Genomic DNA, 16504 nt, shown 5'->3' with positions numbered 1-16504 from the left:
ACTGGCGTTATAAACAGCTTTATACATGTATCTGGAATTAGTTTTATTTCTTAATTTTGGGGGGTAGGAGGAGGTGGAGTGGGTTGTTTTTCAAACTTAATAATTTGAAGTTTAATTTGAACTTACAGAGCTTTACAATCACAATAAAATATTAGTTAAAAGCAAGCTTAAAATCTGTTACATCCCAGTTTAACGATGTCATAATCCTTTATGGTTGACATCATGTTGTAAAGTCAGGGTGGTAACTCTGCTGCCTCTTGAAAGACAGGAACATCAAAACAATGCCTGATAGTAACTGGGGAAATCAATAGTGACACAAATTTCATGCCAAAAGCAGTGTCTTGCTTATGAAATTCTGACCACATGCAGTCTGTATTTTTTAGTTAAAGGGACTACACACCCTTCAGATTAGATAGTCTGTTTTAAAATATCTACATAAACTGGACCAAATGAATTTAAGACTTGTAATTGCAAATCGCTGATTTTTAAAGCAAAAATAAAGTAAAAGGCTTTCAGAACAGAAGCAGAAGTGCCACAGTGTTTCTTCCCACTCCACAGAAAATCAGCGTGTTGTTTCAGCAGATTCAAAAACATTAGTGGAAGCTATTGAGTTTCTACTTAACAGTAGTTTCATAGTAAGTAAAAAGGTATAGAACATTCACATAGTCTTATATAGTCTTTAGCTTCTGTACTTTTCTCCTCCTCAACCCCTCCCATCCTCCAAACTGTTACACATGAAGTAAATACATCTAGTGTAAGAAATACCACAGAAATGACAGCATACTATTCTCCCCACCCTTCATGAACTGCTTAAAACATTCCTGTCAGCACAAGTTGAAGGGGAAAATGCTGTTATTGCAATCACACGCGTGGCATGATCGTGCGATAGACAGATGGTTAAATTAAAAATACCTTCAAGAAAAACAGATAGAACAACACCATCTTTAGAGCCACGCCATGTGCCCATTTGCATGTCTTATTTATCCAGCACACACAAATCCTGAAAGGTGTTTTCTCTAACCATAGCTACTGCCATTATAATTCTGTAATGGATAGGTACAAACTCACTGAGCGCTCTGCTGGAAAAGTTTATCTGACAGCCTTTTTACCTGCGGCATGCTAAACCATCTTGCAAAGCCTTTGGCAAGTCATGACTTGATGCGGAAAGAAAAGCTTCAAAGGAATGTGAATCCGCCATGAAAGTGGGGGCCAGTAATTCACTGCATTAGTTGGATGATTCATGAAGCAGATCTCTAGGTAGATCCAGGTAACAGACAGCTTTTTTCCCAGCTTAAAAATCTGTATTATCTTCCTGAAGTCAAGTCCACAATTGCCTTCTATCTATGCATATTAACTATGAAGGAAAAAAAAACTACCTAGAAATACTCTCACTTTTTCTTACATTGTTCAGAAAGCTGCTTATAGAAATCCTCTTTTCTCAGAGATCACCTGTGACAGCTCCAATAAAAGAGAAAGCCCAACATTCACATTTAAAACATGGGAGGAAATTTAGGCGAGTGAAAAAAAAAAAATCTATAATAGGATTTCTATACTCTGTCCCACATTACTAACAAAGTCACTGAGAACACAGATTTTCAAATGAACCAAGCAGAGGATTATACAATTATGTGCTATTTTAGGTATGCTTATTATAAAGTGCGTGTTGGAAAAGATATTTGCCTCATACTTCAGAGCTCACATCAAACTCAAATTAATATCAGTCAGGCCCAGACCTACTGTGGGAGAGCAGACATGGTTCCTACCCAACAGTGCCGCAGCTGGGAGCGAGATTCACACGCTCTCTCTGAGCTATTACAAATGGGACACGAGAAGTCCTTTTGTTTGAGTCATTAAAGCAACTCAAGCAGCGATTCAAAACTGCCACCAATTATCTGAATAAATCTGCAATATTAGTTCTCTATATTCACCTTCTCTGCCTAGCTCCTGCTGATCTTCATCCGTGGAGACCAGACTCTCTTCAAGGCAAGTGTCCCACTACACCTTTATAAACAGTGCTTACTGCAAGACAGCTGGGATAACCACCATCTGCCAAAGTGCTACCGTAATAGAAATAATATATTAAATTTCACATAATTTCAGTAAAGGAAATAGTAAGAATTCATTATGGACTTGAAAAGACAAAGTCTGGTATTATAAAGGCTGAGAATTTCAAGGTAACACCTTTGGCCTTCCATCTCCAGCAAATAAAGAAATGGGAGTACTTTATTTTAAAAGCCAAATAGTGGAGGCACTGAAGAGCTATAATAATTATAGATGTCGGTTTGGTTCCTAAATATTTACCTTAAGAAACTCAGGATGTCATGTGATAAATAATGCTATTTATGCGTAATATGCGTATGTTAGAAAACATCAGTTAAGCAGAGAACATTTATGAAAAAAAGAAAAGAAAAACAGAAAAAAGTATCACTGAACAGAGAACAAATCTGCCCAATATAACTGGACACAGAATAGATTTAATGGTAGCAGCATGAAGACAAAACACTAAGTTTCAGGTAACTGCCAATTTCAGCGTCTGTCCACACCATCCAACCACACTGCCTGTTAATGAGCTATTTCTTAAGACCTTAGAAAAGAAGCCCAAAAGTTGCTAAAGAGAGACTGTGGAGGTAGCAGTGGAATGCCAAGGGCAGCTCAGAAGGATTCCTCAAAAGAAGATGGAAATTATATTGGTCTCTGCCCACAACATGGCTTAGGGACAAAACGAGGAAGATTAGAAAACTATTTTAAATGCAAACCGGTAAGGGAAATTAAAACAGTCTATCAGACAAAAGAATTTGTTTTGGTGAAGGCACAACAAGATACGATCCAACATTTCACTTCTGCATTAGAACAAAATTTTGTTTCATAAGAAGAAGTGGGTATCTCAGTTGTAGATGAGTAAAATTACTTCACCTGTTCTCAGTAGTCACACAGTTTCAGCACTGGACTAGGGAGCAACCTGAAAACATCATAGCACTCTGCATGAAGTCCAGTCTATAATCCCTAAGCCAAGCACATCTAACAACACAATCTTACCACTGTTAACCACCTAGAGATGATTCATACGCTGCTACATCCTGTCACACCTCACACATTAACAGTTGAGTGACAAATTCTTGTGTCATTCTAATGGCGACTGAAGATTTTCTGGCACTCTGGGGAAAACAGCCCAGCCATTTTCACAACTGCCACAGCTGTCTCAATACCTGAGACAGTATTCACTTCTCATCATACGACTGCCTCAACTCCAGGCTCCTTTAAGCAAAGGCTCTTTCAAGTCTCCAGCCTTGATAGAAATCACCTCTGTCCACTCTCTCTGCATGTCTTTCGTGCAGCAACAGCAATCAGCAGACCAGAAGTATCTTCAGGCCACAGTATGCCCAAGTGGTAGAATGGTTATTACAGTAGAATCTTAAACCAAGTAGTGCCCTGATAGAGTGTGATACTAGGGCCAAGCTCACTTTCACACAGGTCTTGCTCTGCATTTCTTTTTACCTATATTTCAGTCACATAAACAAAATCACTCATTAGTACTAAATAGAGTAACATTCTAACAGAAACATAAAAGAGCTAACTCTCCATCCCAGCACTGCTGCAGGCTTCTTGTGTCAATGGGAGCAACATTTCCCTAAATGATACCTACACAACATAAATGAAACACTGAACTGAGTCCAGAGCCTCAAGCAGAATAGCTATCACCATCTCTGCACAGCCCATAAATCATCTGCTCAAAAACCATGGTACAACCCAACCTTCACTAAAGCTGTGCCATTATGTAGGGATAACAAACATCTACAAAAATAAACAGTTTCAGATTGAAAAGACAAAAACTGTCCAGCTTAGCAATAAGAGAACTTACGGAGAGCACAGAAATCAGTTTCCAACCTCTGTTCCTGATATATATATTAGCTTTTTGTGAAGATTTTCTTGTGAACTACAGAAATTTTCTGCTCTGAAGGAAACAGAATCCACACTGATTCCTTCTCCATCTACAGAGACACAGCATATTCTGACACAGTAGTCATATTAATATTTTTTTTTCCTATCTCAAAAAGCACAATTAAAAAAAGAAAGGGAGGAAGGTGGAGTTGGGTGGGGAGGAAAAAGTAATTTTCATGCTATTCATATTGCATAAACCTAATGAATACAGTAATCTTTAATCATGAAAGGAATCAATCATAAAATGCAGTTATAAACGCAATAATAAAATGTAGACTAGAACTCCACAGCCTTGACTACAGTGTCCTAACAAATCTCTGACTCAAGAACGACCAAGAAAGAACACCTTAAGTCCCCTTAGGATTATATTAAATGCACGCACACATACAAAAGGTGACTTCAATAGCAGAAATACTAAATGATCAAGTTGCAGTCAGTCTAACCAATGTCATTAACTCTTGAGCATATTGTACTTGATTCTTGAACAATGCTTGAAGTGAGTCAGACTCTTCTCCACCTGAGAACACTATGTTCAAGTCTTATTTAGTACATCCATTCCTAATAATGAAAAGACATTGAAGTTAAATTCAAATTAATCTGCACTGACATGAAGCAATCTAGAATGACTTGAAAAGTCGCGGCCTAAGGAGAAAAATTAATGAGATTAATCCCGCACGTCTTACATATCCAAGTAGTTCCTTCTTTTGCAATTAGTTACACTGGGACAGCAGGTCTCTTTGCTGGTGTTCATATGGTAGATATAGGGTCCTCTGTAGAAGAGCAGGAGACACATTCCCAAAGCTATTTACTGTTTACTGCTGATTTGTTTCTCAGAATAAATATACCCCACTGAACGCCAAATATGCCTAGATGTTTTTGTGTTTGAGGGAAATAAGCTGGGGAGATTTTGCAATTAGCAATTCCCAAAAGGAAACTACCATGAAAATATGAGATGGGGTACAAACCAGCAAATCAAAACAAGTCTGACTTGATTGAATCCACACAGCTAGCCAGGCTGCAAAGGAGAGCCATCACAAAGCATATGTTTGAGACCAACAAATAAATAAAAAGCAGACACTGAATATGGTATTAACTTACCCAAAACTTCAGATGGCTGAAATTAAGAGTCTGGGTTGATTTAGTTCCCAAATTCAATATTTCATTTCTGAAACTCCTTCTATTCTAACACCTGTCCAAGACACAGGGAATGAGTCACACCCTGGAGATCTCTGCCTTCCCAACTGACCATGAAAGGGTGATTAGAACAACAATAGCTGAAATAAATTCACTGAGCAAAGCACCCTAAGCAGCAGGCCGAGAAATAACCCATGTCTTTTCTGCTATGAAATTTCCCAAGTAAGCACATAGTCATTGACATGCCATTTAGTTATGACAACAGATGCTGCAGCATGTGATCAAGAGCATCCCTCATGCTCTTGTGATCTTCCAAATGCACACACAACTTAGGAAAGTTCTTTGACAGAGCAAATACGTGAGGCATTATTAAGATGAATTATGTGTTTTGAACTGTCTGAAGCACTCTTACATTGAATAAATTTAGAGTCCTCTGATCCAGTATGTTCCTTGTGAACTTGACAGAATATACTGCTATCAAATAAAATTAAGAAAAAATGATTTCATATCTTAGGTTGGAAAGACAGACATTTCATTTAAGACAATATCCATTAGCTCAGCCCTTTACTGTATTCTTTCTGGTAATAAAGCATGAGAATTATAGATGGTACACTTGCCACACTCCTTTGTTAGGCACGGTAAAGACTGCATTGTGCACAAAACTACCCACCTGACCTCTTCCTCAGTTTCCTTTGCACGCACACGCACACACACACACACACAAAACTCACCTCAAATAACACTATCTTATTTGCAAACTCAAAGGCACTGTAAAGAAAGTTTCCCTCAGCAGATTGCTTGCTAGAATAAAACGTACACCTGTAGCTATGAGGAAAAATTATTTTAAGTACCAATTGGGTAGCATTCAGACAGAATTTACAGTCAATACAACACACTGCCATAGAAAAATATGCAAAACACCATCACTGTAAAATGGATAAGATGGTAAAGTGATCTGACCAAGATTATCTCGTAAACTGGGCTAGACCAATCTAAGAACTCAAGATTCCCAGGCTTAAATGCCAGTCCCATTATCATGCTTCCACTTCACCAAATACTTCTTTCTGCTATTTATACTGCCTATCTAGACCGCAGTGCCACCAATCCCGCCCCATAGAGCTTAGCATGCAAGTCAGTATACAAAAGCATGACTCCCACACAGCATGATCATAGGATACACAACATAAACTCACACACAAGGAGGAAAGAAAATACCATAAAGGTAGAGAACACAGTTAGCAGCACATGCTCTTACTTCATTATTAGCACCCAGAAAACATCCACAGACAAATGACTACCCTTAAACATGTGCAGAAGTGGGGATACATAGAGGTAAAAGACATGTAATATGGTGGTTACACCTGATTTTCCATTCTTGGCCAATACCAGTACCAGTATTTCCCTCTCTGTTCTGTCCTTTCTGAACATAAGGCACACATACTAGTCATGGCATTTTCTTGCCACAGAAATGTCTTAAAATATATTTACTTATATTTCTTAAAGACTGCTTACTTTGAAAATTGTTTTTTATGCAACCACCTCTTATTTCTTCTTATTTCCAGGACAGACAATACAATATTCCAAGATTGTAATTGATATGCTACAGGAATTCCCCGATGCCATCTAATTAAACAATTCAATCAGAAAACAAATCAAAAATTAATATTAAAGTAACCTCATGTGGAAAATACTTCAGTTAGAGCTTCCCTGTATTTGCAAGATGTCCCACAGAACGTGATTCTATTACCCTTGCTAATTCTGTACCTGTTCAGCACTGCAGAACATCTGAGCTATTGACACCTTTCTCCAACATTAAACAAAAACAATAGATGTGGTAAAGAAAAACCATTACAGCAAACTACAGCCAGCTCTCATTATCTAATTCAGAACCACCATAACAGCCAGTTTACACAACTTATGGCAATGAGTCCCAAACCTGTAATTTCTTAAACATGACTGTCAAGCTGTTGCACTTGAAGTACTTCCTCCAATGAGTACAGAGAATTTTGCAACACGACCCAGAAGTCAGATCATCTCACAATACTAAAGCAAAACCCAATTAAGTTAACAACATCTTCTGCAGTCTCCAGCAGAGAAACTTCTTGTGAATCTCTATGATTTGCAGAAGTACAAACACAGGAAGTCAGCCAAGGGATAACAAACCATTCTATTTGTTTATTTTTGGAACTGTTTTCATTAAGGTAGGAGAACTTTGTAAACTTCCCCCCCCCACCCCCCCCCCCCGAGCTGTACTCTTGTACTTATTACCGAACTGTTCGCTTACATATTTTTTTTGAAGATTCTCTCCAATGTTCATGCAAACGCTGAAGGGAAATATTTCCTGGTTTGGTTTTTACATAGTCAGAGAAAGTCACTAATCATGTTTACGCTCTATTCCAATGCTACACCCTCTCCTGATTTAAGTATCCCTTTGTCTAAGACTCTGAGAAGAATCACAGTTCCAAGTGACACACTGATACGGAGACTGTGATTTTCCTTGAAATAAAGCTATTAGAGCTTCACAACAACAACAATATGGAATTATGCTCTAACTCTATATGGAAAGCCAATGAATTTTCTCTACATAACTATTGAAAACCCGCTGCCTTCATACATGCTTCCACAGTGCACTCCACTGGCACACACACACATTAATTTTTCCTTTTTTAAAACCAACTTCAGGATTCAAGAAAAAAAAACAAAAAACAAAAAACTCGAGGACTGCATGAGAGAAAATTAAACTTGCAGGTGCGGCTGTAACTCATCCTACTTCCCCTTCCACCACCCCACCACCCCCCCACACACACACATAAACACCGCTAATGTGATCTGGTTTTAGTTTAGTTTTAGTTTAGTTTTTCTGTTGGTTTGTTGGTGGGGTTTTTTTTAGTAATTTACCCAAAATTATAGAGCTATCTGAGGAATAAGGGCACCGGCAACCTGAACTGTGATGCATCATATTTTAAGAAATGCATTAGTACAACTTGCAGCGCTAAGCAGAAGCCCTGTTCACGTGGGAATAGCCAGCCTGCCCGCTCCACCCTTCTCAATGCTGCCAGAAAACCAGCTGGCCAAAGCAGCCTGGAGGCAGGTGAACTTTCATGCCCCGGTGTCAGGTATCCTTTACCGAGTGGTTTGCTTCTACCTGTATGGATTTAGGAGGGATTTGAACCTTCAGGAAAGGTTCTGCAGAAGTATAGAAAGATGGTCCCCATGGAGCTCTCATTCACCCTCCACCCCTCTTACTTTCCAACGCACTCAGCAGATAGAGAGTGACTTCAACACCGTGCCGATGATACAATACCTAAAGATCGCCCGGCAAAGTCATGTAAAGCCCCAAAGCTCTCAGGAAATCATCATCATCTCTCCCATTACTTGCCTACCTCAACTCGTCTCCCAAAGCTCGCTTTAAAAGGAGATCAAATTAAAAAGACACTACACAAACGAGAGACTGTCCCAGTTAAAACCCCGCGTGGTCCCAGACGCTACAGCAGCACTAGTAGAAAACCCTGAGCACAGCCGGACACACGCACTCTCCAAACGGATTAGCGCACGGGCTCGCATGGGAGGAGAATAAGAACTGCACTCGCATTCTGGAAAAAGAAAAATAACAAATGCAGAACGATGACAGTGAGACGCGAGGATGCTCCCTTTGCACCTCGCTCCCACTCCCGATGGGCTGAAGGTGCCATCCACCCCTCCGCTCACCGCCGCGACCGCCTCGCCTCGCACATACAAACGCTGCCCGAACGCGGCGGGAGGGGATGTGAGACCGCGCACAGAAAACAGCGGGGTGGGGAGAAGGGGAAAGCAACACGGGGAGTAGGAGTAAGGTGGTACCTTGTATGTGCTGCTTGATGACATTTTCCAAATGGTCCAGCCTTTCGATAATCCGCAAAGTGTCCTCTTTGCCTTCCTCTAACTTTTTTTCCGAGATCGGCTCTTGCACTTTCACATAAACACTGGCGATGTAGTTGGTGACCCAGCCCACGTACAGCAGACACACGATGTTAGTCATTCCGCTCAAAATCACGCAAGTGGACACTAAAGTTTTGGTTTTCCTGGTGCACACCATCCTGGGATCCCTCCATATAGCTCCAAAAATCCTGAATCCAAAAAAATAAAGATAAAAATAAAAATAAAAAAATCAACTGCGACGAAAATAAATCCTTTCCCCAAAGCGGTGCCCACTCACAAGTCAGTAAATTTCCATGCAAAAAGTTCTCCGATCCACAGAAGAAGAATCTCTGTCTCCTACCTAGGAGGAGAGGTGGGGGCGGGGAGGGCTGATAATTAGAATCCAGGGTTTTAGCAAATGAAAATAGCTGAAACTTTGCGCTAGCGGCATCGGCGGCAGAGCGCAGGGCGTGCCGACCGCCCGGCTGCCGCCGCTCCTTCAAGCCCCGAACCCCGCCGCGAGCATCACGGCCACCAGCAGCCAAGTGCCCAAGTGCTGCAAACTTTGTTCCCTCCGACGCCGCTTCCCATCGCGACCGGCCGCAGCTCCACAATCAGACCAGGGAAGCGGCTCGCCGAAGAGCGGGGCTTGCTCGGCCGCGGATTGACGGCCCCTTCTTCCAATAAGGAGCCCGCTCCGGCGCGGCGGCCGCTGCCATGGCCGTATGGCCGCCGGGGAGCCGTGCGGGGCGGGGATACGGCGGGGCCCACCTGCTCCCCGCACACACAGACGGGCGGTGGGGCCCCTCCGCCGTTGCTGCAAACTACGGAGAGAGGGCGGGGACGGCTATTACGGGAGCCGCCTGCAACGAGTCCTTGGTCTAGATGGGAAACGGCGGGCAGCTGCCGCTTTGCTGCTAGGAGCCCGGCTGTGCTGCTTGCACAGAGAGCAGCCGCTATCATTAAGATACGTGCTCACACAGAGCATCATCCATTTGCCCGAAGGGGGCGTAAACCGTAGGAATTCCTTCGGCTCGTCTGAGCTATTCGTTCCACAGCTCCAGCCAGCGACCACCCAGCTGTTAGAACAGCTTTGCCTCTGATCCGCCTGCTGTCTGTCCCCCCACCCCACGCGGGGCTTATATTATTAATAACCCACTATTGCCTGCATCAACAGCAGCGAGCCCCACGACTTCCACAAGAATACACTCTATCAGAGCACATCCTGCCCAGAATTTGCTTCGGGATCGGGAGCAGTAGCAGAACGTCCCAGTTTATTTCACTATATTCACGCTTCTCCACCTCATGCCTTACATTTTCTACTTTTTGAAGTGTTTCCCATTCCTATTAGATACGGACTTCTGCAGCTGGAAGCTGGCTTTGAGGAGACTGTCTCAAGACAAATTCAGCATGGTCAGTACTGGGAACACTGAGACAGATCTCAAAACTACAAACAATTGTAAGTACTTAATATGCAGCAAAACCAGTAACAGATGCTTTGGATCGTGCTACAGTTTTACACAGGCATTCGGTAGATGCCTCTTCTGTTATTACACTAGGGCTATCCTGTTTGTGCGCAGAAAGCACAGCAGCTTGTGGGACTTACTGCTACAAAGCACACATTAGCTTCCACACCCAGCAATGTCCCAAACAAACCTTTCAATATCTCATCAGAAATAAAGGTAGATGACTTGACTTGGGTCTGGGGTTGTCATTTTTAAGCAAACAGTAAGACCCAGAATTCAGGAGAGAAGGCACAAAACTGTCCTGCCAAAAGGCAGAACGACCTCGTCTTATCCATCAGTTGGTACTCCATAGAAACAGTAGGAACCACGGATACTCAAACACATACAAAAGCCCATGGAAGCTGCAGTACACTCTGCCAATGAAGCTCAAAAAACAGTTTCCTCGGTCTTCTAAGCCTCTGTGAAAACTAACTGAAATGTGAGCCAAATTACAAACATTTCCCAGCTAAATGCTAAGGGAGGCCAGCATCACAAAGCTCCTTTGGAAATTAGATGATATCACTTAAGGCATTTGAATGTGAAGCAGTAAATATCCACATGCTTAGGAAAAAAATACTTAACGAATACAGAAAAGGTTGCAAGACAAACAAGTCAGTGGACATTTTTAAGCTTTATAAAAGGCTAAATGTTGTCAGAACACACTAATTCAGCTCCATCACATAAGTTAATTGCTCTGCTTCATCTGTGTTTAACATTTTTCTGTAGCATCATTTATTTCCCTGTATCCTGTCTTTATACTTCAGTGTTACAGCTCCACATCTGGTAGCAAAACAAGAGCAGTTAGAGCACATCACTGAAGTCTTCAACAGCATTATCTAGATTTGCTTTAATCTGTGTCAGTTCTGCCTGCAGTCACAACATAAGTTGTTCTTCAGTCATGGCAATTTAGACAGAATTCAGTTGGCCTTGAACTTCCCAATGTAAAGCAAAACTTCCCTAAATTCACTCCAATTAAAGGACAAGTAACAACTATTAATAAAGTTATAATTTGCACAGAGGTTTATAAAATGTTAACAAACAACTAGCTGCTTTTACAAACAATTAGGAGTGGTATTTGTTATTAATGACTGTCAGCAAATCTGTTAGCAACATCAAGGTTTCAAAAAAAGATGGTTAATGCATCCAGCAAGCTTAATTGGTTGCACGTAACAGCACATAATGGATTAACCTTTTATCATACTATTAGTAGTGTGTTAGGCCTTTGGTCCCAATGGTGTTCTGATCACGTTTAAAACATGATGTCATTTGGTGCTACATTCTCCTACTACCAAAGCTGGACTCCTCAACAGCAGAACGGTCACTTCCTGTCTCCTCATTTGAGTCTATGTTTCACCGCTGCTAATGTTACAACTCCATTTGACTTTGTAGCAAACCCTCCACGTGCTTTATTAAAAACTATTAAAAATACAGTGTTTTTCTGTTATCTGGTAACAATGTAATGCACTGGTGTCTTCATAAGGTTTATTTGTGGTTGGCTTCTTATTTGGTGAGATTTTCAGTGGGTTTTAAGTTTGTCGTTTTAAGTTTACACAGACTTGAATAAATTTAGGAGTCGGCTGTTGAGAGAATAGAAGGTTTTTGTAACTTTGATTCATTGTGTAGTATCACAATCCAGAATTTGTTAAAGGCTTTATATAAATATATAGATGCTCCACTTTTATATCTAATTGAAATGAGAATTGAAAATGGCCTCAGTAGGAGAAAAGATGTGCTGCCAGCCTCAACAGTAGTCAGGGAGAAAATGACAAATGGATTAAAACATGTCAATTATGAGGAAAGCAGAAGGTCTAAGAGATCTGTTAAACATCAGTGGTGTTTTTTGTAATGTCTATTGAGGCAGTGCAATCTACCATGCAGGTCATTAAACTATATGTCTGATTTTAACTTTGTTGTTTCACTTGAGATAGTGGGGGAAAAAAAATAATTTCTTACTATTTCATAGAATCATAGAATCACCAAGATTGGAAAAGATCATCCAGTCCAACTGTTCACATATTACCAATAGCTCCCACTAAACCATGCCCCTCAACACAAAATCCAGTTGTTCCTTGAGCACCCCCAGGCTTGGTGACTCCACCACCTCCCTGGGCAGCCCATTCCAGTGCCTAACCACCCTTTCTGAGAAGTAATTTTTCCTAGTGTCCAGCCTGAATCTCCCCTGCAGTAGCTTGAAACCATTCCCTCTGGTCCTATCACTAATGACATGAGAGAAGAGGCAGACCCCCAGATCACTACAACCTCCCTTCTGGAAGGAACTGAGAGCAATAATGCCTCCCCTGAGCCTCTTCTTCTCCAGGCTGAACATTCCCAGCTCCTTCAGCCTCTCCTCACATGGTCTACGGTTTTGTTTCAGATACCATTTTCCATTCTCAGTGTTTGCTAGGCTTATCTTGTCCATTTATCCTTCCAAAAGGAGTACATGACAGCCCAGACTGTTGCATTATTTCATATGATTTCTATCTTGTTCTCAGCTCTTCCTTTGTCATTCCACCCACATTTCCGTTTGAATGTCACCAAGCCTCAAGTCAGCCTTCTCAGAGATCTAGTCACAAAGGCCTTTTGCTTCATATACAGCTCAGTAATAAACAAGGTGCAGGCTCCCTCACTTGCTCGTATTTCATCAACTAGCCACTCAAGGTGATGACTTCTGCAATCACGTGCAGCTAGCTGTAGAACATAATACAGTGAATGACTTGTTATAATATTTTCATGCTTTTCTGATCATGTCTATATATGTTTACAAACACAGACCTACTCAGGACCTTTTTTTTTTTTTTTTTTTTTTTTCTCCTTAAACAAACTCACTAACATTTGTTCCTATTCTCTGTTCTTTTTATCTGAACGAATCTTTAATGCACAAATGAAGCTTTTCCTTTCTTGTAGTATCAAAAACTTTTGGAGAGTAAACTCATAGGAAGGCTCTGTATCCCATCTACCACCTAAATCTGATGTCAACTGTTTTACCATTACCTGACATTTCTGAAAAATTCAGTAAGTAGTGGAGTATGACTTCTTTTTTCAATTACTCATAAGAAGATCTATTTACTTAGACAGAATTTAGAAGAAACAATCACTCTTCATCCTAGAGAAATAGAACTGCAGACTTTTAGGCTCCTTAGAAAGATTTTAGTTTGTTTCTGGAAGCTTAGATCTTCATTTTGTTTCAGAGGAATAGCATTCAGCAGATTTACAAGAGAGTCCTAGGTAATATAAATCACTACCAAGTGATTCTGAGGGATAGAATCTCAGAAGCAACACTGTGTTGCTTTTGTGGGGTGTTTTTTTGTTTGGTTGGTTGGTTGGGTTTTTTTTGTTTTGTTTTTTCCAAATGCATGTCCAAGCATGCAATTTAGCTGAAATATGGATTCTACACTTCAGGACTACTGATACAGTTTTCTAGATAACATACTACTTCATCAGGTATTGCAGCCACAGCCTAAGCAAACTAATAATTTACATTTGTACAAACAGAAAACATGAGGTTTTTTATTTGGTTTTGTTTTGCTTTGTTTTTTAATTAAGTAGCAGAAAAACACTTCAGTTTTGGGAGATGTGGGGGGTTTTTTTTGTTTTTGTTTTTTTTTTTATAAAAGACTTGACCATGCCCGGGAGTAAACTCTCCTCTGAGCTACTCACTGCATACAAAATAAAGCAAAGCCTTGAACCAAAAATCACACAAATAATAAAACTCCTTGCACCACTTTAAAACAAAACTTGCTCCACAACAAGTAGCATTTCAGTTCATTTTGGTATTAGAACAACTTTCACAGTATGAGAAGAAATGGAAGTTTAAATTTGATAAGGCCAGGAACATCACACTGGTCTGTGCTGCAAGAACATCTAATAACATATTAATACTTCCCAAAGACGTATTCTTTTCTTTTGTAAAGGGAGACAACCACAAAAGTTACCTAAATGAGCCAAGAGGAAGCCTGCAGAGGAAAAAATGGACTGAGGCCAAGATCTATTTCAACAGCCAGAACAGCACCAGGCAGTACAGCTCACTTGGTATTTATTCAAAAATTAATAGTCTTTAGTATTTAATGTGACAGTCCTGATTTTAGAATTGCAAAAGAAAATAACTGAAATAAACCTTTACTTTTTTTTTTTTTTTTTTTTTTTTTTTTTTTAATAAAAAGTTAACACTGATTTAAAAAACACAACGAAAAAAAAACCCTAAGAATTTCAGGCACAGTTCCAATCAGATCTTTTCCTTACTAAATAACAATATTCCAGATGGTATACATTTGAGTCATACTTATATTCTCTTTTGATGTGCAACAATCACATTCCGTGCATTTTTTTTTTCATATGTGGAATACATATTCTCTATGGCCTTTGGGATAACAAATCAAGCTCACTCCTCTCCTCTTACAACTGTTCAATAGCACTAAAGTATGGGTTTTGAGCATGGCAGGAGCGTTCATTTTTAAGGGAGTCCCTTATCTCAGAATATCACGCTAGCATAAGCTTATAACAAGCATATCCTCTACAAAAAGGTTAGAAAATGACTGATGATGATATAGAACAATTGGCTTCCACATAACTATTGGGTCAATATGCTTGCATCAGTTAAAGATTAAAATTTCCTAGTTTACATTTTCATGACCTGTGGCTCTCGAAGCACTAAATAACGCTTAAAAACAATCTTTTGATACTAGATAGGAAATCACTGTTGTGTTTTTGTAGAACCACAGCTTATTGCATCTTGTTGTTTGACACAGGACAGACATAACAAAGCTCAATACAGGCTACAGATAACTATTCAACATGTTGAAATTATGGAAGCATGATAGTTCATGTTTTAAGCATGAGGATCATGAGGATCAAGGATGAAACATGAATACTTCCACAGATCTCTCAGTGGTTTTGTGTAGCAGACTTAGCTCAAAATCTTAGCATCTACTTCTGTAAAAACATCTGTGTTTTCCTGGAAAAAAAAAAAAAAAAACCAAACAAACAAACAAAAAAAAACAAACAAACAAAAAAAAAACCAGGTCTTTTACTCTGTATCATTCCTGGCACAATTAGCAGCAGGGTTATACATACCAAAGGAGACACAGCCTTTGAACACTGGCTGAAGAAATAACTACCTACTCACAAAGTCTGCAATAATAGGGGAAGAAGAGAACATAAGTGAGAGTTATTTGTATAAATGGAGACAGGACCAGGGGACTTAGGCTTGATCAAATCTCTGAATGGCCTGTGTAAATCAACAAGTTCTCAGTTACTAAGATAATCAAAACCAAGTGGGCACCGGCAATGGAATTTAACAAACGTATGCAACCTGGAATCATAACATAAATTTACTATTATAGCATATACATAGCAGTTTAAACAATTGTAAGTTAGTTAAAAAATAAAAATTAAAAAAAAATAAAAAACACTTGATATTTGTAATGTAAGGAAATAGAGCAGCAGTTTAATTGAGATATGGATTACATTAAAAAGATCAGACTGCTGATGTAAGAATGAAAACCTGGAATGAAACCAAAATGCATGAAGATTTTAGAGGGAATGAGGCATCTGGAAATACTGCCCTGTGTAGAATCTCAGTGGCTCATTGAAGAGACTGAGAGTTACTTGAAGCAAGGGAGAATGCTGTATGAGGGCCGACAGTACAACAGACAGAAATAAAATGCTGTTACATAATCTGGAAGATTTGCCATATGGAAACTGGCTTCAGATAGAGTTTAATCTGGGCCCACTGAGTTTCGCTTATTGCAAGTCATAACGTTATTTATGTACTATTTTACAGCTTTACTTTTTATCAGCACAAAACAGACACAATTTGCAGCTTCTTTAGCCCAAGTAAGAGCTACAAAATGTATTTTGTTAACAGATACCTACCACCTCAGTAACTCAGCTTTTCTTTAAAACTACAATATGACAAATTACAAAAACGTTCTGTCTATTTTTTAACGATAGCCCTGCAAGTGAGGACATATTTTTATTCACTTATTTTTATGTGCTCAAATGATTTCGCCCTTCCTTGTGCTGTCCTCCCT

At 39.9% G+C, this 16504-nt stretch overlaps 1 protein-coding gene across 6 annotated transcripts in view; it reads right to left on the bottom strand.

Moving 5' to 3' along the window:
* The window catches only part of GALNT18 (polypeptide N-acetylgalactosaminyltransferase 18), a 224944-nt gene that overhangs the window by 186550 nt on the left and 21890 nt on the right, over positions 1 to 16504 (bottom strand). For 2 of the 6 annotated variants that reach the window (XR_014946435.1, XM_015864041.3), the window contains exons 1-2: positions 9269 to 9591; positions 8914 to 9179 (exon numbers count right to left, since the gene is read on the bottom strand). Coding sequence is in view for 3 of the 6 variants with exons in the window: in XM_015864041.3 (XP_015719527.1) it covers positions 8914 to 9148 (235 nt within the window). In the remaining 3 variants the exon portion in view is untranslated. Of the gene's footprint in view, positions 1 to 8913; positions 9592 to 16504 lie in introns of those variants that run through there. The other 4 variants (XR_014946436.1, XM_015864044.3, XR_014946434.1 and 1 more) reach the window with 3 other exon arrangements.

Source organism: Coturnix japonica, chromosome 5 (assembly GCF_054131305.1).
Source record: "Coturnix japonica strain WE chromosome 5, WE-NBRP24, whole genome shotgun sequence".
Taxonomy (NCBI): domain Eukaryota; kingdom Metazoa; phylum Chordata; class Aves; order Galliformes; family Phasianidae; genus Coturnix; species Coturnix japonica.
The sequence above is the reverse complement of the archived record's forward strand: the minus strand, read 5'-3'. Positions and strand labels throughout refer to the sequence as shown.